Below are 26408 nucleotides of genomic sequence, written 5' to 3' on the forward strand. Positions count from 1 at the left end.
AACGAACAACGAACGAATCAAGTGTTTGTTTTTTGCATCTTGTGCTCGGCCTACTTCTTTTAATAAGTGGCATAGTGCGTGTCACACAACAAGCTCAGAAGAGGGGAAAGGGGAGTGAGTTTTGTAGTTTTTAAAAATTGAGGGATGCAATTATTTTCATTTGTCAGACCCCTTTCACGCTTTGGGTGAAAATCTTTCCCACCTATGGTATCACCTGAACAGCACATAGGCCTGTGATTTCTCAAACGCACAGTAGCCTATTTAAGGCAGGCAGGTATTCAAATCACAACGACCCATCGTGTAATTCTTGTTACCTGTCAACACCTTTAATCAATTCATCACCTAGTTAATGCAGAAAGCTATGTGTTTTGAGTGAAATTAAACAGTACCTTCTACTCCTAGGAATGCCAGGCCTTTTGAATTGAGATGTCAAGCAGATTGCTGTCACTTCTAGAGGTGTTTGTCAGTGTTAATGACTGAATCTTGTGGGGCTTGTATGCTGACATAACACCAACAATGTCAACAAATATCACATTTTATCCAGAATCACCAAATGTATAGTGGCGTTCAATCGACGATGTCACTGAATTTCGAAAAGCAAATGATAACAGGTATGGATTCGTTCAATTGAACGTGTGTTGTGTATACCCTAAGTACAGCCTTTCAGGCAACACAGGAGTTATAACTGCAAGTATTTCACTACAATCTGGCGCATATAACTGCCTACCATTGGTTGTAGCCCTGAATTCGTATTCCTTATCTCATCCGAAAACAAACATATATTGATTTTGGTTATTCTGGACTGTATTGAGTAGGCGAAACTAAGAAGCAACATTCCTGAAATACAAAATTCATGGCAACATGTTCACGTGGATGTGACGACATTCTACATCCGCTTTGAGTCTTCGCTGCGAGATCTTGGCGCGCTACTTGTAGATTTGTCCGAGGAGTTTGAGAAACTACTCTCTGAAACAAACATCTTACTTTGCTTACAGAAGAGTTCTTAACTTAACAACACCAGTTGCTGAACACGATACAAGCAGAGTAGCCATATTTGAACATTTGGGTAAGTTAGCAATTTTTGTTTATTGCTGCTAAAACAAAACTCGAATCATTGTGTAGCTGCTGCTGTGAAGTGAAGCGAACTACTCCTGCTGCATAACATCACCATTATGTAGAGAGGAGGATCCTTCCTTTGTACACTTTTACACGGTCGCTGATATCAACATAGAATATTCTACGTCATAATAAAAGTCGACACATGTTGTGAAGTTGTAGATAACAACTATAAATACCTTAAGTAGCCTACTTAAACTGCATGAAGTCAACAAATGTATGAGCAACCTTTCTAAGCTGTCAGAGCTGACAGTAGTAAGTCGACGAGTGACGGAGGAACCTCGTTTGGTTTTGTTTTTCTTCAATTAAAGAAAGAAAAACTCTTTGATTAACACATAACCTTTCATGTGCAGACTGACGCCCATTATCAAATATTTCTTATTTTAATACAAATTAAACGCATATATTTATTTCTCGTTTACTGCACATAGTTCTGTTTACATCTGTTAGTCCGATCACTGTCCACTTATATCTACTCTTATTATATTTTGTATTTTTAAGTTAAGTTTAAGCTTTAAGTTGTATTTAAATTGACACTTTATATTTAGGTTAAAATGTTTTGTTTACTTGCACTGTTGTTAATTTACTGCTCTGTGTGCCTTTGAATTGCCCCCCGGGGACAAATAAAGTTCTTTTGAATTTGAAACGCTATAGTGAGCAGAGATATTTGAGGTTAAGCTCTGTTCATATTTCTATTACTAGACCGACCCTTCACCTGTAAGCTGTCTGATGGTGCATTGGCTTGCTCAGAATGAATTGCGAACTTTTGGCAACGTGCAGTGCTCTTGGTTATCTGGAAGGAGACACCTATCACAAGGAAGCTGATTGCTTAGGTGAGTGATTTTATATGGATAAATAACAAACAAAAAAAACATTTGCACATGTCGTCCTCAAACGGTTCTCTCTGTGTTGCAGAGAGTGTCAAAGACTTGATCAGGTATCTACGGCATGAAGATGACACCCGTGACGTCCGTCAGCAGCTGGGAGCCGGCCAGATTGTACAAAATGACATCCTGCCAATTATTATTCAACATGGACAAGATAAGGCCTTATTTGATGCCTGCATTAGGTAAACAATCTGCTCGACTTATGAGCTCAAGAATTTTTAAAGATGACTGGAACAATCAATCAGTGCTCAAATACATAATATGTTATTATAAATAGCTGTAGAAGATTGTGAATACGAAAAAAAACGTCTTTTTTTTGTAGGCTCATGGTCAACCTCACTCAGCCTGCCATGCTTTGCTTTGGGAAAGTCCCAGATGACCCCGTGTTTAGGCATCACTTTTTGCAAGTGACATCTCATTTGCAGGCCTATAAAGAGGTATCGTGTTCTTAGAATTATGGCACTTTAATTTTGGATACAGGGCTGCCATTACTATCCAAAGATTTCTACATATTTTAAATGTTTTTGTATAACAATGAGTATTTTTTTGTCTCTTGCCTTCATTTATAGGCGTTTTCCAGTGAGAAAGTTTTTGGCATTTTAAGTGAAATATTATACAACCTTCTACAACTGGTGAGTGTTTCTCTGGTCAAAATCACTAATTTTAGTCTCCTACATGATGTATGTGAAAGTGACATTTTTGTGTCTCTTTTAGGACTGGGATCAGAGGCAGGAGGAGGATAACCTGCTGATAGAGAGGATCCTGCTGCTGGTTAGGAACGTGCTTCATGTACCAGCAGACCCCTGTGAAGAGAAGGTCTGATTTTAACATGGGTATCAATGTGAACCTATACGTAACACTGCTTAATGTATCTTAAAGTTGACTCAAAAGACAGGCAGATCTTTTATTTTCACTTAAATTCACCTCTATCCATCAGCAACCCCTCTGTTTCTCCTGTAGAAAGTGGACGATGATGCAAGCGTTCATGATCGGCTGCTGTGGGCCATTCACATGAGCGGCTTCGATGACTTGGTCAAGTTCCTGGCGTCGGCTCAGAGTGAGCAGCAGTGGAGTATGCACGTGTTGGAGATCATTTCCCTCATGTTTAGAGACCAGGTCAGTGTGACGAACCTCTAGTAAGGACTCGTATAGATCTTTTGCTGTTTTGTGCCTGATCTTTTATTGATGTCCTACAGACGCCAGAAGCTTTGGTGAGCGCCGGTCAGGCTCGTTCAGCAGAAGAGAAACACAGAGACTCTCAGGAGCTGGAGGCATTGAGGCAGAAGGAGCTCGCGGAAAAACACTCTCGTACCTTACAAAGAGGAACCAGGTACAGTTCCGCTGATGCCAAACAGTTTCAAAGAGCTGCACTAATACGGATAAGAATACATTTATACTTTGATCTAGCAACACAAGCGAGTAGCAGAATTTCAAGAGTTGTGCGCTCCACCTCAATCATAAGAATATGTATCACACCTCTACAATCTAATGTTTTATTTTATCTTGTCATAAATATTCTGAATGCTTATTTTTGGGCTTTCACCTTTATTTAGATAGGACAGTGGATATAGTAAAAAATCAGGAGAGAAATTGGGCTATGACATGTGGTGAAGAAGCCGCGGGTCGGACTTGAACACGGGCCCGTCTGCTTGGATAACTACAGTATAGCCTCTGTACATGAGGCAAGACTTAACTCCTAGACCACCAAATTCTGCCCCACATTCTGTATGTCCTATTGCTCAAGAGGTTTTTAAAGAAGATATTAATTGAGGGGGAACACTCAACCATTAAATGGCTTGTTTGATTTACTTGTGTTCAAGCAGGAAATACGCTTTGTTCTGTTCATGTGTATGTTGATGTATATTTTAACTTTTAGACACTCTCGCTTTGGAGGCTCGTATGTTGTTCAAGGGCTGAAGTCAATTGGGGACAAAGATGTGATTTATCACAGAAACCTTCATAATGTGAGTCATCAACTCCATAAAACACAGTATATGGTAAGATGTGTTTGTGCGTTTCTAAACAATATTGGTATCAATTTCGGAATATGTCTTCCTTTTCTTTTTTTAGTTCAAGAATTACACTCATGACACAGGCAAAGCAGTAAGACGTGTTCCTAAGAGGAATCGACAGGCTCAGGAGGGTAAAGACAAACGCCGTTCAGCTTTGAATGTTCGACTCCTCCTGCGAGAGTTTTGTGTGGACTTCTTGGAGAACTGCTACAATCATCTCATGTACCTTGTCAAGGTCGGCTGCTGTAACATGAATGACGAATATTTTTTTATCGTAGGCTCACAGACCTAAACCAGCCTTTACCATACATAACAATAAAATCACATATTTTAATGAGAATGTCTGATACATGACTATACTACTTTTTGACTCATCTACAGGAAAGTCTCATTCGAGAGCAAACTCAGCAACACGATGAAACGTACTACCTCTGGGCGCTCAGCTTTTTCATGGCCTTCAATCGTGGCAACGGTTTTCGGGCTGACTTAGTCTCTGAGACAGTGTCCATCCGTGCTTTTCATTTTATGGAGCGAAACATCACCAACTACTATGAGATGATTCTCACAGATCGCAAAGAGGCGACATCCTGGTCACGCAGGTAAGGAGATTCTGAAGGACAGGTTTTAGAAAAAGCGATGCATTATCTGTTTTGTTTTCGGTCTGATGATATCACTTGTTCTCTCAAGGATGCACCTGGCACTAAAGGCATACCAGGAACTGCTGCTGACTGTGAACGAGATGGACCGCTCCCAGGATGGAAGCATCCGTCAGAGTGCCAACGTTATAAAAAGTAATATGCTAACAGCACTGGTTCAAAAGGAATACTGGTTCCAGCCATACATTTGAATGACAGCGTTTAGGATGTTAAGGCGTGGCTTTGAGGGGTTTGAGCTTTGCCAAAACTAAGTGCCACCAGAGATGCCAGTCAGCTCTACCCCTTCGTTAAGAAACCAGAGTTCCAGCATGGAAGCGAGGATGTATGTCGCTGCAGAAAGAGCCATTTGTACCTCAACTTTAGCTGATTTTAATCAAAAGCAACCTCAAAATCAATGACCATGCAAATCTACACTTTAATTAGAACATTTCTAGTGCTTTACTTAGCCGTCAGCAAGCCGCTTTGTTTAAGCACTATCTCGTGACACACATACGTTTTCCTCTGCCAGCAATGCTAAGATCAGCTGTTCAGTTCTGCAATTTCAAAAACTAATAAACGTTGCAACTGCCAGGGCTTCAACCGGCTTTAACCAATGGATGACGTCACTGAGACTATGTCCATGTTTAATACAGTTTAAGCATACAGCCTCAGTTCAAAAAATCGGCGCTATCCTAAGACTAAATGATGATGTGTTTTCACATGTTGCAAAGTGTGAAGATGTATTACCTATCAATTTAAATGTTTTCCGTCTAAAGGGTTTGCATGTAACTGTAGTGCTAGAAGCCTTATCTATTTGTTCTTCACTCTCTCTAGGTAACATATTTTACCTGATGGAATACAGGGAGATTTTCCTGACTCTCCTGAGGAAGTATGACGAAACCAGACAGCCTCAGTCCTACCTCAAAGATTTGGTAGAGTCAACTCATCTCTTCTTGCGCATGTTAGAGCGCTTCTGCAAAGGTCGCAGAAACCTGATGGTTCAGGTAAGCTTTTGGGCTACATATCTGGTGTAACTTCTTACCATTAGCACCATCTTTCAAAATGAATATCTGGCTCTCTTATCTCTGCAGAGGAAAAAGGTGAGGCGCAAAAGGTCTCAGCGTGGAAGAAAGCCAGCTACAGAAACTAGTCCAGAAGCCCTCGAAGAGACCTGGAAGATTGTAGAGGAGGAGCTGAAGGCCGCCAGTTATCAGGTCAGTGTGAAAATCAAGCTAAAGGGTTAGCAGAGTGTGGATACTGTTCAATGAGTCTATGGCTTTAAAGATGGATGATATAGCTCTTTTAAGGCCAAATTCTCGTTACTTGATGTACACTTCTTTCTGTGTGCAGCTGTCAGGGTCGTTGACAGAAAGCATCGTGCCATTTGATGCCACATCTGAAACTCCACTTGAGGAGCAGAGGACTGAGGCCATGGTGCGGGTGCAGGATGCCCTCCTGGCTCGACTGGGACCAGAAGCACTGGGACTGCTGCGTGCTGCCAGGTCAGCAAGTCTCAACATGCTATCGACCCCTCAGATTAATCACATTAGTTCTGTTTGAGTATTCATCATCTTGTCTCACTCAGGGAGGTGTGGCCTGAGGGTGATGTGTTTGGCTCTGTCGATGTGGAACCTGAAGAGGAACTGGAGCTCCTTAAGCAAATCCTGCATGCCAACCTGCCAAGTAAGACTTTTCAAATGTACATTTACATGATTATTTTTTCTGTGCAGAATTCAAACTTTGACTTTTTATTTTATTTTAGGGTCGTCTCCTCTTGAGCCTGCAGCAGAGGAGGTTGATGATGATGATGATGCAGTGGAGTTAGAGGAGGAAGAGTTGGAGAATATTCAGGTTTCTGAAAAGGAGTTTAACTTTCTAGACTTTATCAAGAGGTAAGAAAAGGGGGATTCTAAAAAAACAACATGCAACACTTTTGACTGCATGCAAAATATATTTTTATGAACTTCCTAATGGGACATGTCTTCTTTCTTGTACCTCTTTCAGGTTTGCCAGTCCTGGTATTGTGCGTCCATACCTCCTCTTATTGAAATCCTATTCAAAAAACACACCTCACACAAACCACTGCATCGCTCGGATGCTGCACCGCCTGGCCGTCGACCTGAAAATGGACGCCCTGCTTTTCCAGCTGTCAGTATTCAACCTTTTCAACAAGATCCTCAGTGACCCCGCCGCAGCTGCTTACAAGGTGAAGTTATGACGTGAGGAAAAACTCATACTGCGGGCAGCACACAGGAAGCAAGGTCAAAAACAACGAGTTCCACTTTCTCTGTTTTTCAGGAGCTGATGACCTTTGCCAAGTTTGTGCTGAACAGGTTCTTTGCAGTGGCAGCGAAAAACAACAAGGCATATGTTGAACTTCTCTTCTGGAAGAATGTCGGGGCCGTACGAGAGATGACCGAAGGCTACAGCCACGATGGGTTTGTGTTTGTTTGTACTGCATTTGTCATATTAATCTGGCCATTTTTTATGAACCTACAGGCTAAAGATGCACCTGTGTAAAAGTTGAAGACATTGTCGACAATGATTTTCTTTTACAAAATAATGTCTTGAGTTCTGCAGTTTGAAATGTGTCTCTTAATTTCCGAAATATGTCAGAGAGGGAAAGAAACCATCATGGACCGAAGAGGAGGAAGAGGAGTTGAGGAAGCTCTACGAGGAGCATCGTCATTCTGAGGGTCTGCTTTCTTCCTCTTTGTTTCCACAGCTTTTCTGTTTGTCGTATTATTAGTTACAAGATGTAGTCGCACATACGGTTCTCAGTCTTACCGTTCTTTTATTTACTGTTGGTTCTTGTGTTTAGTGCCAGATATAGTGGAGACCCTATTGCCATTACTCAACAACAGCAGCCGCACTCGACGCCAGGTAGTGACACAGCTGGTGCATATGGGACTGGTGGACAATGCTAAAGAACTGAAGAAACAGAAGTATGCACCCGTGACAGGATGAGTTACATATTGATGTTAAAGTTGAGAAGAGTGTATTGACAATGTTTTAAACATTGCAAATCTTAACCACTTGCTGATGACATTTTTAAATCTTTTTTTACAACAGGATAGGTACCCGGATTGTTCTTTGGACCGAGGAGCAGGAGCAAGAGCTTCAAATGCTCTTTGAGGAGTACAAAGACTCTGACGGTACAAGACACATTATTATCATTGTGTACAGTTATAGCCTCATACTGTACCTCTATCCTCAGCTCCAGTACTTACTCTGAAACAATACATAGACTGTGTAATGACTCTCTGGTGATAACACCTGTATTTTAACAGATGTGCTGGGTAACATCCTGAAGAAGCTCACAGCTAAGCGGTCTCGCGCACGTGTGGTTGACAAACTGCTCAGTTTGGGTTTGGTGTCTGAGAGACGAGAACTTTATAAGAAGAGGAGCCGCAGCGCTCAAGGGAAGAGATCTGGAGCAGCAATGGTAGAGTTGATTCAGATGTACTTCCATCTTTTACAGTAACACTGTGGATCACATTAAGATGTGGAAAAATGATTAATCCAAGATCAATGATGTCATTAAAAAAAGGTGGTCTTTTAGAATATTTGAAGAATTTGCTGCCAGGTGATAAACTGAATATTTTCTGCTGCAGACTGAAGAAGAGTTCCTCGAAAGTCTAACACAGGGTTTCCCGGATGATCCCGTGGAAAGAGATAATGAAGATGATGGAGAGGATGAGTCTGACGAGAGTGAGGAAGATGAGGAGGAAGAAGAAAAAAGAGAAACGTCACTAAATGAAGGAAGACGGACTCAAACCCTGCACTCGCCAGTAGAAAAGAGAGCTGACGTAGGCAACATGGTGTGGGCTCTACAACAGGAAGGTGAGGCCTAACTGCTGTATGTTCTTGAACCTGATTGTATAAAATATTAATACTTAACGTCCATTTTGCTTCATGAGATGAAGACATTGCTGTTATAGATTGTTCACGAAATATAATTTCAACTCCAAACCATTCTTACATTGGGAACCCTTTGAAGGTTTCATGGTGTTGTCTTTTTCAAACAGGGATGTCTGGGCCCATGTTGTGGCTGCAGAATTGTCTTAACAGAACAGCAGGTGACCGTGAAAAAGATGGTAAGTTAGAAAAAGAAAAGTATTTAAATACTTTAATACATTTTTTTTTTATTTCAGCTCTGTTCCAGGTGGCCATTTTTATTGATATAATTTGGTCTGTTAATTTAAATGTAATGAACTATTCCCCAGGTTTGTCACAGCCTGTTGCACTTGTTCCTCTTACTGAGGAAAACGAAGACGCCATGGACAACAAGAGCTTCAGGAAGCTGTTGCGCAAACTGGGAATGCGAGCACCTGCAAATGAACAGGTGTGTGTGGTTTTCTTTTGTTTTGTTTTTTTCTTACGCCAGTGGCAGACGTGGTTTAAGAGATTATGGAGGTTTTCAGTTTTCCCATCGCATTCATGCCCCTGGAAGGAATATTTTATTTTTTTATGAAACCCATGGCTGCTGCAACGAGGTCCATAGCTTCTGTACATATGGACGTGCAACATGACTGCTAGGCTATCCTGCACCCATAGGGGGAATATTTTCATAGCAGCCTCAGATTCAGATGTCCATAAGGAGTCAAGGATGAACTAATAATTTGGTTGTTACCCGTCTGAACAAAGGCAAACTCCACTTCACAATGTCCTAGAAAACTTTTCTTAAGCCATTGTTTCAGTTCCATTTTTATTACTGATTTCCTTTAGGGAATAGCTTCAAATTTGTACAACAAAGTCACCATGTCTTTACACTTATTATTATTTATTGTAATCCATCATGGAGAGATGATCCTATTGGGTTTTTTATTGCAAATACAATAACTAGATAATGGATTGAACAGCCAGTAGTAAAATATAATGTAAGTTATTTTTCACTTTTCTATTAACAGGAGTCTTTTTGGAGGATCCCTGAAACAATAAGTGAGTCACAGCTCAGAAGTGCAGCTGCAGCCCTGAGTCCGAAAGAAGAAGAACCCAGAGGAGACGAGGAGCAAAACAATTCACAGACGCCAACTGAAGAAACTCACGAGGAGGGGCAGGGGCTGGATGAGGATGAGGATGAGGTCTCAGGTGAACGCAGAGCTCAGGCTCTGAGAGCTCTGCTGCTCACACGCAAGAGGAAACACCACACCTCCGAGCAGACAGGTATGTGTGGGAGCCTCATTTTCCTGTCTCAGATGACAGCAGTTAATTACAGCTTTGTCTGGTAGGTAAGTGTTAAGTTACATGGTGCCTCAAATAGCCTGCTGTGGCTTAACTTCCAAGAATTTATGTTTCCTCAAGAATATTATTTTGGTCACATCCTATTAAGTGTGTAAGCTTGGAATTGGAAAAGAAGAATTTAATTTTTTTTATTGCATCTCAAAATGCTGGATAGAAAGAAAATAAAAAAGCAGTAACACCTTGCCACAAGCATAAGATTAGCAATTTAAAAACTATCTTTTTTTCTTTTGTCAGAATCCACTCCTGTTGAGGATGCACAAAGTACACCTGAGAGGTAAGGGATTGCACTATATTTTGGTTAATCCAAAACCCAGCAGACAAAATGTCTATTTTAAGTTCTGAATACTTTCCATGCTTAATCTATTCCTGTTACCATTAGATCCCAAGAGAAGACCTCAACTAAAAGAAGCCGAGTTTTGGACGATGGTGAGGAGAATAGTATTCATTTATTGTTTGTTAGTTTGAAAATGGCTGTGTATGCACCCAGCCATAAAGCTTGTTAAACATAGGAGGTTTAGGTGTTCAGTCCTGATTTCACAATAAGTTTAAAAATCACAGTCTGGTTGGGCTCACACACATTGCTGTCTTACAGAAGATGACTCCTCTGATGCAATGGATACAGAGACCAATGGCGCTGCAGAATCAGACGGGGAGGATGTCTCTGTTCCTGTCAAGCGCAGACGCAAGATGGTCTTAATTGATGACGAGGAAGATGAGGATTAGAGGATTCCTTTAATGGACTATTAAAACTGCAGACAGGGGAGACATAAAAAGTGCATGCAAGCCCTCTGGAGGAAACTGTTAATGGAAAACCACATTGGCCCCCATGGATGAATAGATCCTATTAAGCAATTTTTTTTTGACATCCGTTTCGAGAGCAGTAGATTGATGTTTTCATGTTTTTGTTACAAGTTCTTCTCCAAGCATTTCCAGAATGGTCATAATGTACATATGTTTGCTGTTTGATCACGTTTACAACTCACATCTTCCATTATAACTCAATAATTTCATTGTTCTGAAAGCTGTTGGTTAATCATGCCACTGTTTTGGTAAAATGATATCCATACAACAGTTTTTATGAGCTGATCATTTCTCAGTTGACTTTTTCTTTCTTTACAGAAAACAGCTTCTGGTTAGTATTGATTAAAAAAAGAGACACTGTTGTGGGCTTATGGTGGCTTTTGTTGCACTACATCATTTGAAACACTAGGGGGTACTATTGAACCATTACCTTTGGAAATAAGTCAAACTGTAACTTCAATATGTGGATTTACCTTTGAACTCTTGTCTATATAGAAAGTCACACAAATAGCACTTTTTGAACACAGCTTTAATATATATTCCATTTCTATTGTCAGTTAGATCAGACTCCTTGAAGACTGCAACAAAAATACACTTTAGTAGGATTTCTGTACAGCACTGCAGAAATTAACCAAACAACTTTCTTCTGATTGAGCATTGTTCCACACAGGGATCCTATTTATGCCTGCCTCCACTGCCTATAGTCGACCACGCTGTGTCAGGGGTGGTCTCCTGTCCTTACATCTGGACCATGTTAGTTACTTCCTGTCACAGCATCTGCTCAGCCCCCTTCTTGCAGAGAGAGCAGCGGACACGACAGTCCACAGATAATGCTGTGAGTTAAGCATATGAGCACAGTGTTGGGTTTGTGTAGTGAATAAATCTGGAAGGTTAAAGGTCTATCACTTCCTCTATAGAGAGAAAAGCCTCATGTCTCCATGCATCAGTTTACTGCAGGCGTTGACAATGTCTTAAATATACAGCGATGACTCATTGTTTTGCAACCAGAACTTGAAAGAAAACACTTGGAGGCTGTATTGCATTGTTTGGAACAGATACCTTATACCATCATCAAAAAATACAAACTTTCAGAAAATAAAAACCGCATGTTCGTTAGTAAAAAATGAAGACCTGCCATTACGTTTGAAAAACCCAGAGAAAAACTACTTTGCATGTTGCATTTTCTATCGGTTGAAATGAATTTCAAACCTCACAGAAAATCAGCCATGAACAGAACTAATTCCACTGGTTATCCACATTAATAGTTTAATCCAGGACAAGTTGGAAAAGGCCTGGGCAGTGTTTCTCTGGTTCTAGGTTACCTTAGGTCACAGTCTAATGCTTAGGAACATTCTTAGTAAAATAGACTAATGTGTTCAGTTCAGGGGTAAAAAACAACAAAAGTTTTGTTTTTTTAATGCCTTGTACTGTAGCTCACCTTTTGGTTCACAATTTACTTTACTCCTTCCTTCATTTGCTTTTGTGTATTTGTGGACTACTAAGACAAATGTTTTATACCAAGTCTTTTTACTTCCTATTTTGAAGCAATCTAGTGTTGGCTCCATAATGATATTGTAATCATACTTTTTTTGTGTGTTTATTCTTGTTTGCCTTTATGTGATAGGACAGTGGATAGAGTAGAAAGCCTGGGAGAGAGAGTGGGGAATGAGATGCATGAAAGAAGCCACAGGTCAGTCTGCCCGCTTGGAGGACATAGCCTCTGTACAACATAGCCTCTGTACAACAGACACGACCTATCCGCTAGGCCATCTGCGCCCCAAACTGTAATGATATTTGAAGTAATCTGGTTCTAGATTTTCCTTAAGGATTTTTAAAGTTTAGTTTCAGACCTTCGTGAGATGTGTTTATAGAATAACGTGCAAATACCATTTAAAGAAACCATGCTTAGTCTTAAATCTAAATCAACTTCTTAGTCTAATCAAACCTGACTGCACAGATCATAAAATGATCTCCAAATGTCAATGCAGACTGTGAAACCCTATAGGTACTTATTAAGGTAGTTGTTAAACTATGGGTGTTGTGGCTTTAAATCAAAAAGGTCCAGTCCCTGGTACACACTTTATAAACATATAAACAAGATCTTACCTCCCTGTTGTGAGAACGAGGAGCTCCAACAGTTTTAGCACTCACAGCTGTAGTGCTGTCCCTCAACACAAGGCACAGGGTTCTGTGTTATCTGCTGTAAGACTCTTGACCAGGCATTTTTCACAATTCCCACATCAGAGATTAACTGGATGAATAGAAAAGGATAAAGAGAATTAAAAAAAAACTGAAATACAGGAAATAATCTGCAGAAATGTTAAAAAATCCAATGGATATAAAAAAAAAATGTACAGGACGCCCAATAAAAATGAATTAATACCAAATGTAAATGTCTTGTATTCATTGTACAGTGATAAACAGAGGGTGCCCCCGTCAGCCCCCCCCCCCCCCCCCCTCAGCCCCCCGTCAGCCCCCCCTCCTCCCCGGTCCTTTCCAACGGTCTAACTGCCGACTCTTCTGGATGGAGATAAAGAGAGGATTGCCTCAGAGGGAGAGAGGGAAACACTTTTCCTCCTTTGTATTTTAAAGTACCATTTACTTCAGAGAGCAGAGAAAGAGAGAGGGGAGGTGTGTTTAAGATTTTCCAGGGAGGTGGAGTTTTTCAGAGTGGAGTCACAGACGAGAAACTTGCACGGTAAAACAAAGTGAAGTGGGACACGGAGAATGGAAACTATCTCCTCACATCTGTAGTCCGTCAGTACTAGCTTAAGACAGGGTTAGGAGCAGAACTATGACCTGTTTGTATTCGTAGTTTAGTTTAGCCTTCACGTTTCAAAGGGGAGAAGTTGGGAGGAACCGGTTTTCCCTGGTACCCTAGCGCCGCTTTTGTGCTTGTGAATGGTCGGGTGTTTTTCCTGTTTGACAGAGCCGATTGTCAAGTTAACATACAGCTGCCGAAAACACAGGCTAATCGGTAAGTTTTTAAAATAACTTTATGCCTATAGGCCTACAAGTTTACATCACTGGACTACTTTTCCCAGTGCAGTTGTGTGCCTGTTATTCTCTGCCAGTGACCATTGGAGTTCCTTCACGTTTATCACTGTTTACAGTAGTTGAATACATGATTGCCGACTTTGACTGATTATATCTGGGCGATTAATCCTCAGATCCTGAGTGATCAGTGTCTGTATCAAGAGCTGAAATGTTTGTAGTAACACGTAGCAACCAAGTCTACTTCCATGGCTTCATCCCATTTAAATCATTTGACAGTAGAGAAAAAACACTTTAAGTCCTCCTTCAGCCTTTTAGGACAAAGACTAAATGATTCAGTATAATAGTGCCTTTATTTGTGTGCACTGAACCAAACATTTCTCTCATTCTGGTGTATATCTCCAAGTGTTTTGCTTAGGTCCTTACAGTCCTTCACAAAAACAACAAATAATCTATGCAATGTGTTTCATTTAAATCCTGTTTCATGTGATGTTAACTACATGGCTGTCAAATGTGACCACTTTGTGAAACAGAGGTCCATTTTCTGAATTCTTTATTACCATCTATAGTAGGTTAGTATGGTAGAAGTTGATTTAAATATTTTTTTAAAGCATTTTTTTCCATGTCCATCTGGTAGCCATGCAGCGTGGAAACAGCCCTGCATGAACCAAGTTGGGGATACGTCTTGGTTCTCTGGGCAGTGTGATGACAGCCTACAGGTCCTGACTTAGAAGGGTTCACTCTGTAGTTACATCCCCTCAACCCACCCCCCATCTACTTGACCTATACTCTGTCAGACTGCACCAGATGGTTTTGCCCCTTTGAAAAGGCAGAGAGGAAGCCCTCCCCTGCTTTGGGGGAAAAAAAGAGAGCAGGAAGGCATGAAGAGCAGAGGGTGATGAAAGTTAGACTGCACATGTTTTGCTGGTACCTTTTAATTAGCGTGAACACAAGGGTCTAATATTTCTCTCTCTGTGTTATAATAATAAAATTATAAAGAGTAAATCTTACTTAATAGTTTACTTTAATAAACAAATGTATTGTGCTAAAGCTGTCTTAAACACAAAGACATTTGACGATGTCTTTTGACAAAGTTTTACTTTCAGCTGTACTGTATAGTGCATTATTATCAGTATTCACTTGGAACCACTGAGAATCAGGTTAATAAGCTTCTCCTCTGTTGTCAGTTGTTCTCGTTGGGCTGTATACAGTTATGGACAATTGAAGATCCCACAAATGCAGTTTCACGCTGACCCTGGCGTGTTCTGGTCATTAAGATGAGTTTACCACAGAAGACTGCCTAATTGTTGAGTAAGTAGTCCAACCATGTCAGGCCACATGCTCAGGCCTGCTGCATCTGTCCATATGCACAGCACATGGCACAAATCTCTACACTGACGAGTGTCTCTTGGTTCTTCGTTATGAATAAGCGCTGTGTCAAGGAGGATGTCTGCTGTTGTAATCTGTGCAAGAGTCAGAGCTGAGGCTAATTTTTTTATTTAAGGAGACTACTGTGCTCGATACCAGTGGTGACTTTATACTTTTCTAGGAAAACTTGCATTGGGTGAATATAATCACTGTGACCACGTGTCCAGTATTTTCTGGACACGTGGATTATGAGGACTAAGTTCTAGTATCTTTTTTCTTCATGAATGCGGCAAAGTGGAGCAGTCTTACACGGCACCTTAAAGAACCTTTGAAAGTAAGGGAGAAAATCCTACAAAGACCAGTCAAATGGGGCCTGATGTGATGCCTTACATTTTGAGGTTGTTGTTGTTTAAGGGTATTTAATTGCATACTTTTTTCAAAATTAACCAGACATTGGTACAATTGCTTTCCTCATTCAATGCAAATAGGAAAACTAACATGGTATAGGGCCAACCGTAGTTTATGCAAGAGAAGCCCCATTGTCATATGGAAAACACATAAAAACTGATACCAGTCATTTTCAAACATCCACCCAAATGCTACTTATAGAACTTAAACACTGGTTATAGTTGAGACATGAGCGCAGCTTTGAGTTGGCTTAGCAAAGGAAGCCCAAGCATGATATTTTAGGATTGTGAGATCGCTCTAGGAGGTACATTTATTGTCGACTGGAATTTGACAAAGAGGGTTAAATGGCTGCTTTAAATGACAGAGCAGCAGACATATAGTATATAGGCACTGCACGGCGGTCTGAACCACCATCGTGCTCTAACTCCCCCTTTGCTGCTAAAGCAGTTCTATCTGAGAATTATCCCAATTTCATCACAGGCCTATCTGATTATACCCTGGTAGTCTGCCTCAGCAATTCCTTTACTTGTTCAATCATTTGACGGGAGCTTAAAAAAGTTGTAATATATGATACTACACCATGTTGAACATTTGATACAGAGGTCAGCACCGCCCTGTGACTGTTTGAGCATGAGTATCTTCTCAAGGACACTTCAGCCCGATGGGCGGTTACTTTTGAGTTCGCTGCACCATAGTGTTCATCAGCAGCATTATTATCTCATCCACTGCTACTCTATCATGTTCTCACTGACATATGCACATAAAGACTCCACCACTGAACCTACAAAAAGCTGCTCTCTACCACAAACCCCTAATAGAGCGTTGTGGGAGTGCCCCTCCTTGCTTGCTGCACACACTTGTAAACTCCTTCCTCTGCTGCTGGATCACAGCTTTAACTTACTGCAGCTATGCTAAGGATTTAAATCCTTAGCATGGATTTTAATCATGTTAATGACCATGTGTGTACGGATGTACATTATGCACCATCAACATGTGACACTCTTCAAAATGGTTCACAGTTTTTCTGATCTTTTCATGCCATAGTATAAGTAGCTTTCTGCAGGCTTTAGTTAAAAGGCCTCTATTGTTTACACTTAACTCAGGCAGTAATGAGCTTGAGGGATTATGATCAAAGTATAGGATGCTACTAATGAAATATCATAAAGTGAATAGGGTCTGTGATGAGGGCAATTGGTTGGCTTTTTAAAAGTATTAACTAAGTCATTGCATTGCTTTAGATTATCTTTAATTAGAGCTTGTAAAGTATTTAGTTTAGGTTTTTGTGGCTCTGGATTTTAACTGAAATATTCACTTGAACAGCTGCCAATTACAAAAAAGCTATTAAGTTCAGAAAAATATTGCAAAAATAATGTTATGTTATGTCCTTATATTAAGGACAATCCAGATTGTGCTCTGTGAAAAATAAAGTTGGTTTGATGAATCAAGTCTGCTACTATAGGCAAAAGATGTACAGAAAAATATTTGGTTTAAGTATGATCCATTGCATACTCAAAACATTGTTGATTTGGATTTTATCGAGGGTTGGTTGTGTTTAGAACAATACTTTACCTGACAGAGCTGGTTTTGGGTAAACGGGTGTAAGAAAGAAGAAGACACCTTAAAATAGAGTCAACCTGAATAAGAATAACAAAATGAAAGTTAGTTGCATCTCAATCTGCTCAGGAGAAAAAGAAGCCCTGTTGATGTTTCTGATCACATGCGACCCTGAAATGGCAATTTAGTGATGTAATACCTAAACGCTGTGTTGAAAGCTGTTTATACGAGTCATGAATGCAAGCCACGTGCTCGAAAGTTGCCAGGCACACATGGCCATGTGAGTATTGTGCATGCAAATGAATCCCATGTGTCATTTTGAATATCCTCTGTCTTTTTGTGTATGAGATTAGTTTTTAAAATGCAAGAAGGGCTGAATAAAGAAAGATACATCTGTATAAAAAGGTCTGAAAAGAGTTCAGATCTGGCAGCTTCTGCCTAACTACAATAACAGCGTGTGTACCTCATAGTAAAGATGTGATGCACTGACAGGTTTTGACTTTTCGGTGTTAAATGAATTAGTCGAATCAGCGACTCATCGTGTTTTGAGTTTTATCAGACCAAGATCGAATGGATAAGATTCAAAACAGCAATATAGCATCAGTAAAAAAAAAAATTAAAATTGTTTTTTAATCACACAGAGGCACTTTGTGACACAGTGTACTGTGTTATTGAATAAGTTGCAATCCAGATGGAATACAAGATGATGTCCATCACATTTCAAGGCTTCTATTCCGTCTGTATCCTTGGCTGGCCAGATTTCTCAGTGGGTGTTATTGACCCTGCTGAGTTTTATTGAGCAGCACATAGATCTAGCTAGCTTCTTTATGTTTTCCAGACCCAGATTGTCAGTTGATAAATGAGTAGGGATGCACTGATCAACATCACAGTATTAGTCGATATCTGCCCTGTTGACAGACATCGGCCCATTTGCAAATAATGTGGCCTGCATCGATGTCGGTAACCGATGTTTATCAGTTGTGTCGTATACATTTTAAGCTGGCAAGCTCGTACCCTAACACCTGATTCAGAGAAGACGTTTTTTAAAAACTGATTTGCTCTCCTGGTCAAATGTGATAGATGTTAGATGATAAATGTTGGCAGGGTGGAAATCTTATACATCTCTGGGAAAGATTAGTGACATGCGGTTTGTAAGACATGTTAAAGAGACATTTCAAGAGGAGGGACGAGTAGAAACTATTCATACCGTAAAATCATCGTTATCAGAACTAGCAATCAGATAAATCGTTAATCTCCTTATTTGTGTCTGCCCTGATTTTCGAAATTGTATTTCTCTACAAAGAAGTGTTGTGGTTGTTGAGCTGAAGTGTTCATGATCTTTGTGTCTGTGTCTGCAAACACAAGGGTAAGTTCCTGCTGAAACCTGATGTTCCACTTCCTCATCTGGTCATAAGCTTCCCTTTCCTGTTACAGAGGGGCAGGATACGCAATAGCAGCCTATATGATGTCCTGCTCAATATAATCCTGAGACCCTGAAAGCAGATGTTATTGTAATAATAAGCATGCATTTATCCATGTAGATTCTGTTTTATCCTTAGTTCAATATGGGCACCCTTTATGTAACTCCTGCTGTGACAGTTCACTTCATTAACATGGAGCTTCTTGTCTGAGATTGATCAGTCTTTCAGATGATCTGGGTGTTTGGCTGAAGGTAGATGATATGATTTTTGACTGCAAAGCGCAGGGCACGGTGCATCCCTCATTCTTGGAAGAGTCTTCCAATTGAAGTTGTCAGACCACCAAGTTATTTTAACACTGCAGGTTTTCAGGCTCTCAGCTGTCCCTGGTCGTCAAGTCGGACGAGAACGTAGAGTTCCTGGCTGTGATCACACACGACCACCCCTTCTTCAAACACACCCAAATTAGCTATGTGGGGAACTCATAGTCGGCCCGGCCTGTTTCTCAGCAGCTGAGAACTCAAATCTGCATCATTCAACCCCCCTGTGTTTATTCAGTGGGAGTAAACTCTTTGCTAAGTTTTTGTTTCAAGGGCAACATGATATTCCAAAAGGTCATCTGCAGCTGATCCTTATTGTTTGTTAATACACATTCTGTTAATACACATTCTCAAACTGTAACTCTTCAGTAATTTAAGTGATACTTCTGGAAGCCATTATGTGTGCTTTTTCTCCTTGTACAAGTACAAATTAAGGGTGTTTGACACTCTTTAAGTTTCTATATTTCATCGTAGTCCATGCCATAAATAATCGTTACTAAACTTCAGCCTCTGTGCATAAAGCGGCTGGCCAGTCCTAGACTTTGGTCCAGTCTAAAATACTTTAATAGATCTCATTTTTGTTTGACATAGTGCTATGAGAACCTATTAGCTAACTGTAGCACACAAAAAGGCCTAAGTTGGTAACATATTACTTGCATTAGCATACAGGGCTGCTAGCATGGCTGCATTCCTTTAGTCCTGTCGTTTTGTATGGATTTAGTTGCCAGGCAAATTTAGCTGGTAGAATTTCAGCTAGGAGGGTAACTTTTGGGGATCTTTTGGGGCCTCCCGAAGTCCAGTCACTAAGATAAACTGCCCTGGGTCCAGTTTGGACCCCTCCCTCCATCACTCACCAGAGCCCTGAAGGCAAATACTTGGCACCCATCTAAAAGCAAACACTCTGGGATCTACCAGTTTCCTTGGTGCTCTCAGCCTTCTCTCTGTGGTCTCCTGTTCTGTTAGCATGGTTTCCTCTGAGTGCCACTAGAGGTCACAGCAAGGGCCTCAGAGTCTTTGTCTTGCCTCATAATGGCTCTATTCTCCCACAGCATCGAGGACTTCCAAGCCTGCTGGACATAGGACACCATTGAGACCCTTTAAGGGGAAACATGAGGCAGATTTACAAAGATATGGGAGTGTAAATGGGCGTGTGTTTAGAGTTAAATCAGTTAAAATGGTGGTTGAATATGAAGTAGTTCATACTCACTCAGTAATAGCCCTACTGGCAAACCAAATAAAAATGTTTTACCATTTGGATTTAAGGTCAGGACTTCTATTTTGACTAGCATATATGATGTATTACATTGACTATTGTATCTACTAGTTTTGTACAGAGCTGTATATGCACATCCATTTTTTTTCTGGGCCTTTCGAAGATTAAAGCAACAACATGTAATTTTTCCATCCTAAAATAGTAAAATAATTATTACAAGGTTGATCTAATGTTAAAACTAACTTTCAACAGGCAGAATGGGGTCCCTACCATTTCCAGTTAGCACCTGGTTGACAGCACTTGGGCAGCGTACCGCAGTTCTCTCTTGAGATGTGCATACGGCTTTACGACACTAGTTAACTCACCAGCTTTCTTTGGCAGCTTGTTAGACCGTCTCTGTACTCTTTGACACAATGGCTGAGGCTAAAAGACGGAAAAGGATGGTAACAGATGAAGCTAAGAAGAGAAAAAGAGAGAGTGAATCCGACCTGTGGCTCTTTTCCCGCATGTCATTCCCCGCACTCTCTGACGCTATCCTCTGTCCTATCTCTCAATTAAAGGCACACAAAAGAAAATCTTGAAAAAACAACAACTGTACGACCATAAGAAGAGCAGTAGATGGTCTCTGAGCAAGGAGAAAGTGTTTCATATCCAAGCTGACCAGTTGAGACCAGCTCAGGCAGAATTCTTCAAGGCAAACCATTGGCTCAATCAATGACAGTTTAACTAGTACACTTCAATTTAGGAGTAAACTCTATCTAGCAAAGTCTGTTCGTTCTTTTTTGGAACAGTTCAACATTGTAACCTCTAACCAACATGGAGGGGCAGACAAAGTTAAAAGATCAAAGAGCAAGACAATCTCTAGACCAAAACAATGAGGTTCCTGTGTGTGTCTGTGTCAGTCCATTTTCTAACCCCTGTTTCTGTGTCACACGCAGCCTGAGTCCTGGATTATTGGGCAAGAGTAGCCAGTCTAAGAACATTAAAGACAAATGCATTAACCCCTTCTTTACAATCTGTTGAAGGTGACTATGTGGTGCTATTATTCCTCCCCCCCTGTGTGGGTGATGTTCAAATATTAACCCAGAAACTGGACAGTAATGCAGAGTTTGGTATTTATTTCACTTTGTGGTGTTTGTTTTTGTTTGTTTGGAGCTGATCTTAGGTCTATTTCTGTTTATGCATACTGCCAAATCCATGTGTGTTTGTGTGAGAGAGCGAAGCTGTTGTTCACAAGTCATGCAAAATCACAAACTGGGTAAGCGGGGTGTGAGCGTTGTTTGTTTAAGCGTAGAAAGCAAACCACTCGTAATGGTGGGGCTTCTTGTCGGTCTGTTGCTGGATCTCTTTATAAAACAGAGCTAAAACACTTCTATTTGCATCCCTAAGAAATTGTTGCCTGTGTCTGAAGTCATAACCCTTACAGATAGTGAGATACAGACAACAATACACAAAAAACCCTCTGTCAGCCAGCCTAAATGAGATTCTGGTTACTTCAAGGCTACAGAGGAAACCAATGAGCCATCACTCAGCCCAGACCCACTGTGTAGATATAATACCCCACATTAGTGTTTGTTTTTAAGTTTAGAAATTGGTTGGTGCTCATATGAAAAACCCATTTGGTTAGAAATGGGTAAAAAGTTATCTGAGTCTGTCTCGTTAAATCAAGTCTCCTTTTTAAAAAATGATTAATAAGTTAGTTTACTTCACATTAAGTTTACAACAGCTGTACAGTTACTGTTGTACTGCTGTAAAACAGCAGTGGGTCCTGAAGTCTGTTTTCTAAATCACTGACAGACATCTTGCTTATAATAGTTGTAAATACGTAGTACTCTTATCTTTATTTTGATTTATTCCTATATATTCTAATTTGATTAACACTCATATGCATGTTCTTCCTGTTGTCTTTTACTGCTGCAGCACTTGAATTTCCCCACTGGGGATCAATAAAGGATTATCTTATCTTATTAAGTTTAGGTACTTTTTCATACCCTTACTTTAGCTGTATTAGGATGGTTCTTTTATAGGCAACTGTTTTACATTTGCTTCAGTGTTAAAACATAATAATGGACAGTTATCCAAACTTGTATTATAGGCTATTTGAACCAGATAACTTCAACCATATAAAGTCACATTGTACATTTTATCTAAATTTCAGTATTAAATGCTTCTCATAAAAATTCTAATGCTTAAAAAAATGTACACTACACCAAACCTGAGTCTTCAAACTTCAACTGGAACCATACACTTATTGGAGACTTTCCTAAAGGCTGTCTTAAAAAAAAAAAAAGAAATAGCAGTTTTTACTGATGTAAAACAGAAATAGAGACAGACAGATATGAAGGTACTGGAGAACTGCTAGTGACTAAAGAAGAAAATAAAATGTTCCAACAAGTTCTCATTTTTTCCATGTAAAGTCATTCATAGGCAGGAGACACAAAATGACAGAGCCCTGAGTCTGAGAGAAATGCCAAACAAATGAGGCTCCTTCCAGTGTAAGAGAGAAATTAGACTGAAGGAAAGTTCCAGGTGAAGGAGGAGATAGACGGAGTGGAAAGAGAACGATCTGGGAAAAAAAGCACAGAGTAAAGGCATGGCCGACTGTTCCCAACTGTTTGTTCAAGTAGAAAACGTGAGTTTGCTGTAATCGGATCTCAGCTGTGGTGAGATCATGCAGGAGGCCTGCCAGCAGCCTCAGAGAGAGCAGTCCACCCATGATCCTTTATCCTGCTGCAGCACTCTGAGGATCTCCACAGGCCTGCTGGCTTAAATATCATGTCGAGTACTAGTCTGGGAAGTAGGTGGAGGTGAAATGTAAGTTCAGTGAAGCAAATGGGTAGATATATACCTGTTATGCACTGACAATCTTTTCTCATCTGATCTTTGTCTTTACATAAATCAAGGGATTATGTGTTTCTTTATAAATTGGGCATATGTTGTATCTGTCTAGGCTAGATACAACATTTGAAAAGCTTTAAATGTACGCACAGAGCTTTAAAAGGTAAATCAAGTTTTCAAAGTTATAGGGAGAAAGTGACCATGGCTGCTTGTACTCTTAACAAAGTGATCAATTGAGTAGATTCTAATATGTTGTGAAAATGTTCTCAAATAAAAACAGCTCATTTAACATGAAGCAAAGTAACAGACTTACAGGAACTGATGTTTTCCTGTTTAATACTTGAAGGAACATTACAAGTAGTTATGTTAACTGGGTTAAAAGTGATCAAGGAAAGTTAATTACATCTGTTAGACCACAAACCACTCAGTCAGTATTCATGAGTTATCCTGGCTCATGGACTGTAATGAGTAAATGAGCTGCGTGCCAGGGCACACAGGATTGCGCTTAGCTGTATTGCACGCTGTGTTGAATCTGCGACAGCTGCACACACAACGCAGGCATGAAGTCACAGTTGACCTTAAGATTTCTCACTTAACAATTAACACTGGAGTTCTTCGATTTCTCTACTCACAGATATGGGATTTTTAAAAGCCTCGCTCATCTTTTGCATTACAATGTTTTTTTTTCTTTTGCAGTTGCCAAATCTTTTCAAATGGACTTAAGATAGAGCCACAAGAAGTTCCTAAACTTGTCCTGAACTTCAGCCTCCCACATTCATCCAGAATGGCAGATCCCACCGGGCTGAGCTCTGAAGGGGCCGGGGAAGGTTTGTCTGAAGTTGACGTGTGCAGTTTGGAGATCGAAAGGAAGTATGATGTCATCCCCGCTGTCATCTGCTCCATGTGTTGCCTGTTTGGCATCATCTACTGCTTCTTTGGTGAGGCCCAGACTTTGACAATGAGAAAACTGAAACATAAAGTTGTGCATAACATCAGACCACTGATTTCTAATTATTATCATCTGTTTTTCCTTCTTTCAGGTTACCGCTGTTTCAAGGCTGTCATGTTCCTGTCGGGTCTGATGTTCGGCTCAGTCATCATCTTCTTGCTCTGTCACAAGGAGCATGTGCTGGACACTCAGCTGAGTGTAGAGGCCAGCGCAGGTATTGGACTAGGTATAGGCCTGCTGTGCGGCCTGGTCACCATGCTGGTAAGAAGCGTCGGCCTCTTCATGACCGGCTTGCTGCTGGGCCTCCTCTTGGCTCTGTCCGCCCTGCTGGTCACTCACCAGTTCTACACTCCTACCACAGTCTGGGTCCCACTGGGTACTCTCTTGGGAACAGGCATGTTGTTTGCTGTGCTGACGCTGCAGTGGCAGAAGCTCTTCACCATGCTGTCCACTGCTGTGTTCGGGGCAGCCATCATGACTGTGTGCGCTGATTATTTTGTGGAGATGCTGGCTTTGGGTACACATGTGTATGACTGCCTGAAACTCACACCCGGACCCCCTCTCTGCTGGTACAGCTGGGTCATTCTGGGCATCTGGCCCGCCCTCAGCCTTATAGGAGTTCTGGTCCAATGGAAACTTACAGATGACAGCTTCTCGCACACTGAGGGTGAGGAGGAAATATCATTACACTTTGTCTGTTAACTCTGTAGGGTTACAAATCAGAATAAGTCAAAAGGTAATTCTTAGTTCAAAAGCAGTTAACCCCTCTAATAGGAAAGTTCACTGTAAGGTTAATGTGTAAAAACAACTGCTATGTTAGCACACGATTGATCACTAAAATGCACATAGTAGGAACAGATTTCTTTCTGCAAAAACATTAAATGCTTTAAATGTTTTCTAAAGTTTTAAGTTCCTTATAAATCTGCTAGCAAATAATATTTGGAATAAATATCATATTCCTTTTTTGTAATCCTTTCAGAAATCCTGGATTGTGTTTTATTATTGAGTCATCTTAAAAGTTGCCCTTAAATTCCCCCTTCTCATAGTTGTGATCAGTCGGAGGCAGAAGAGAGTCCAGCTGATGCGGATACGAGAGAAGGACGCCAAGAAGCGGCAGCAGGCAGGTGGGCAGGAAGGCATGTACCGCCGTAAACCCACCCCAGTGAAACGTTACGCTGGGGATCTACTGGCACCGGTCAGTGTCTCCCAACATGGCGTGTGCTGTAAAACTGATGCCATTTAAAAAATAAAAAATAAAAAAAAAACATGTCATGACTTTTTGTGCACCTCACTCATCTCTCCTTCTGTTTTTTGTTCTCAGAGCTACCTGCAAAGTCTGCGGGACAGACAGATGGGCACCGGCACTTCCCTTAGCAGCCTGGGAACTGCCAACCACACCATGATCGACCTGGACTTTGAGACCGGGTCCACAGCACCCCTCACTGCTACAACCCCGGTCATCAGGATCTGAGTTTCACAAGGACTAGAAGGGACTGTTTGGTGCTTCTCTGGTTCTCCAGCTGTGTCTTCCTGAAGTAGAGTAGAACAAATAAACTGTGACCCTCAGTGAAGGGTTTTAATCTGCCTTCGAAATGAGCTAAAGCAAGGACGTGTATGCCTGTGTTCAGTGGAAGAGAATACTGTCTATTTAGAAGTAAGATTTGTGAAGCCCCTTTTTGGTGTAAGCCATAACCACTACAACCCCCCCTGTTTCTCAGAGAAATACTTTAAAAAAGTTGATATACATTGTAGGGTCCTTGATTTCCTCATATTATGTATGAAATACATAAAAAGCAAGTACGAGCCTCAAGAGTGAGTGTGTTACTGTTTTGGTTGTGAATGTGACAAAGCAATTTGTTTAAAATGTACTGTACTTAAAAAGTTAGTCATTGCCATGAAGTGTTGTGTTATGATGACATGAGAACGGTTCAAATGTGTGGTTGTAGAATTTTGTGAAAGTTGTGTTAAAATTACTTTAATTTTGTGTATTTTTTTTAGATGGGAGTGTAGTGTGAGAGTAAAATATGACATGTAGATGGAAACATGAAAGAATGAAAGTGAGGCAAAAATTACATGATACAGTCGTTATACAGTTGTTGTTTAAAAGCTCTTAGCCAGAGCTTTTAGTGGGATCTTTTCCAGCAGCACTCTTAATTCTGTGACCTTTTTTTGTGTTTTTGTTTTGTCAGAACATGGTGAAGACTTGTGTGTGCTTGCGGAGTAAACTTTTATAATTTAATTTATACAATGAACAAAGTACAGAACATGGTAATGTTGAAAAAAAACGACAAAAAAAGCACGCCTGTTGTTAATTTGTAGATTTTTAAATAATTACCCCCTTTATGTTGTTTTTATTTGCAGGGACAATGTGCTTTGTTACCTGAATTTGTACATACCTGTTGATAGAAATTTCAAATAGGAATAAATAAAAGTGTTTGATAAAAAAAACAAACAGTTTCTAGTCCTTGGTCGAGTTGAATAAATTACACCATTGTTTCTGTGGGCTCTTAGCAACACTGGCTGAATTACTCATCAGATTTCCGAGGACATAGGAAGGATTTCCTACTCAGCGAGTGGTTTAGGTTGCCATGGTGCTTCCAAGGTTTTTTGTGTTGCAGGCGATTCAGTACAGGACAGCCTGGCCTTGATCA

At 40.5% G+C, this 26408-nt stretch overlaps 2 protein-coding genes across 5 annotated transcripts; both read left to right on the top strand.

Moving 5' to 3' along the window:
• The first annotated feature begins 126 nt into the window (after positions 1–126).
• timeless (timeless circadian clock) lies at positions 127–11057 on the top strand. Of its 2 annotated transcripts, none has more exons than XM_029279569.2 (30): positions 127–1066; positions 1819–1949; positions 2032–2185; positions 2326–2440; positions 2573–2635; positions 2718–2819; positions 2964–3119; positions 3200–3333; positions 3880–3967; positions 4074–4250; positions 4397–4614; positions 4703–4806; positions 5485–5654; positions 5742–5864; positions 6001–6152; positions 6236–6333; positions 6413–6542; positions 6655–6856; positions 6949–7088; positions 7267–7346; positions 7472–7595; positions 7723–7805; positions 7941–8095; positions 8265–8493; positions 8679–8747; positions 8877–8995; positions 9561–9816; positions 10129–10168; positions 10274–10320; positions 10487–11057. In XM_029279569.2, exons 2-30 carry the CDS (start codon positions 1868–1870, stop codon positions 10615–10617), a joined length of 3741 nt encoding a protein of 1246 aa, XP_029135402.2. In that variant the 5' UTR covers positions 127–1066; positions 1819–1867; the 3' UTR covers positions 10618–11057. The 2 variants fall into 2 exon arrangements, with proteins under 2 accessions (XP_029135402.2, XP_065810972.1); XM_065954900.1 differs by having other exon boundaries at positions 10490–11057.
• A 2151-nt stretch (positions 11058–13208) lies between these two features.
• On the top strand, positions 13209–26211 carry LOC109992495 (transmembrane protein 198-like). Of its 3 annotated transcripts, none has more exons than XM_065954901.1 (5): positions 13209–13672; positions 23505–23746; positions 23849–24424; positions 24804–24893; positions 25079–26211. In XM_065954901.1, the coding sequence occupies exons 2-5, from the start codon at positions 23593–23595 to the stop codon at positions 25129–25131; spliced, it is 873 nt and encodes a 290-aa protein (XP_065810973.1). In that variant the 5' UTR covers positions 13209–13672; positions 23505–23592; the 3' UTR covers positions 25132–26211. The 3 variants fall into 3 exon arrangements, with proteins under 3 accessions (XP_065810973.1, XP_065810974.1, XP_020500779.3); XM_065954902.1 differs by having other exon boundaries at positions 24804–24881; XM_020645123.3 differs by having other exon boundaries at positions 13211–13672; positions 24804–24952.
• The last annotated feature ends 197 nt before the right edge of the window (positions 26212–26408 follow it).

The sequence above is a fragment of the Labrus bergylta genome, chromosome 5 (genome assembly GCF_963930695.1).
Source record: "Labrus bergylta chromosome 5, fLabBer1.1, whole genome shotgun sequence".
Classification (NCBI taxonomy): domain Eukaryota; kingdom Metazoa; phylum Chordata; class Actinopteri; order Labriformes; family Labridae; genus Labrus; species Labrus bergylta.

Excerpts from the sequence above, each read along its gene's own strand:
- timeless (XM_029279569.2), top strand. The coding sequence starts at position 1,868 with ATGAATTGCGAACTTTTGGCAACGTGCAGTGCTCTTGGTTATCTGGAA. Across the intron at positions 4,251-4,396 it reads ATCTCATGTACCTTGTCAAG|GAAAGTCTCATTCGAGAGCA; the intron begins GTCGGCTGCTGT and ends ACTCATCTACAG. Across the intron at positions 4,615-4,702 it reads GCGACATCCTGGTCACGCAG|GATGCACCTGGCACTAAAGG; the intron begins GTAAGGAGATTC and ends TGTTCTCTCAAG.
- LOC109992495 (XM_020645123.3), top strand. The coding sequence starts at position 23,593 with ATGGCAGATCCCACCGGGCTGAGCTCTGAAGGGGCCGGGGAAGGTTTG. Across the intron at positions 23,747-23,848 it reads CATCATCTACTGCTTCTTTG|GTTACCGCTGTTTCAAGGCT; the intron begins GTGAGGCCCAGA and ends TCCTTCTTTCAG. Across the intron at positions 24,953-25,078 it reads CTGGGGATCTACTGGCACCG|AGCTACCTGCAAAGTCTGCG; the intron begins GTCAGTGTCTCC and ends TTTTGTTCTCAG.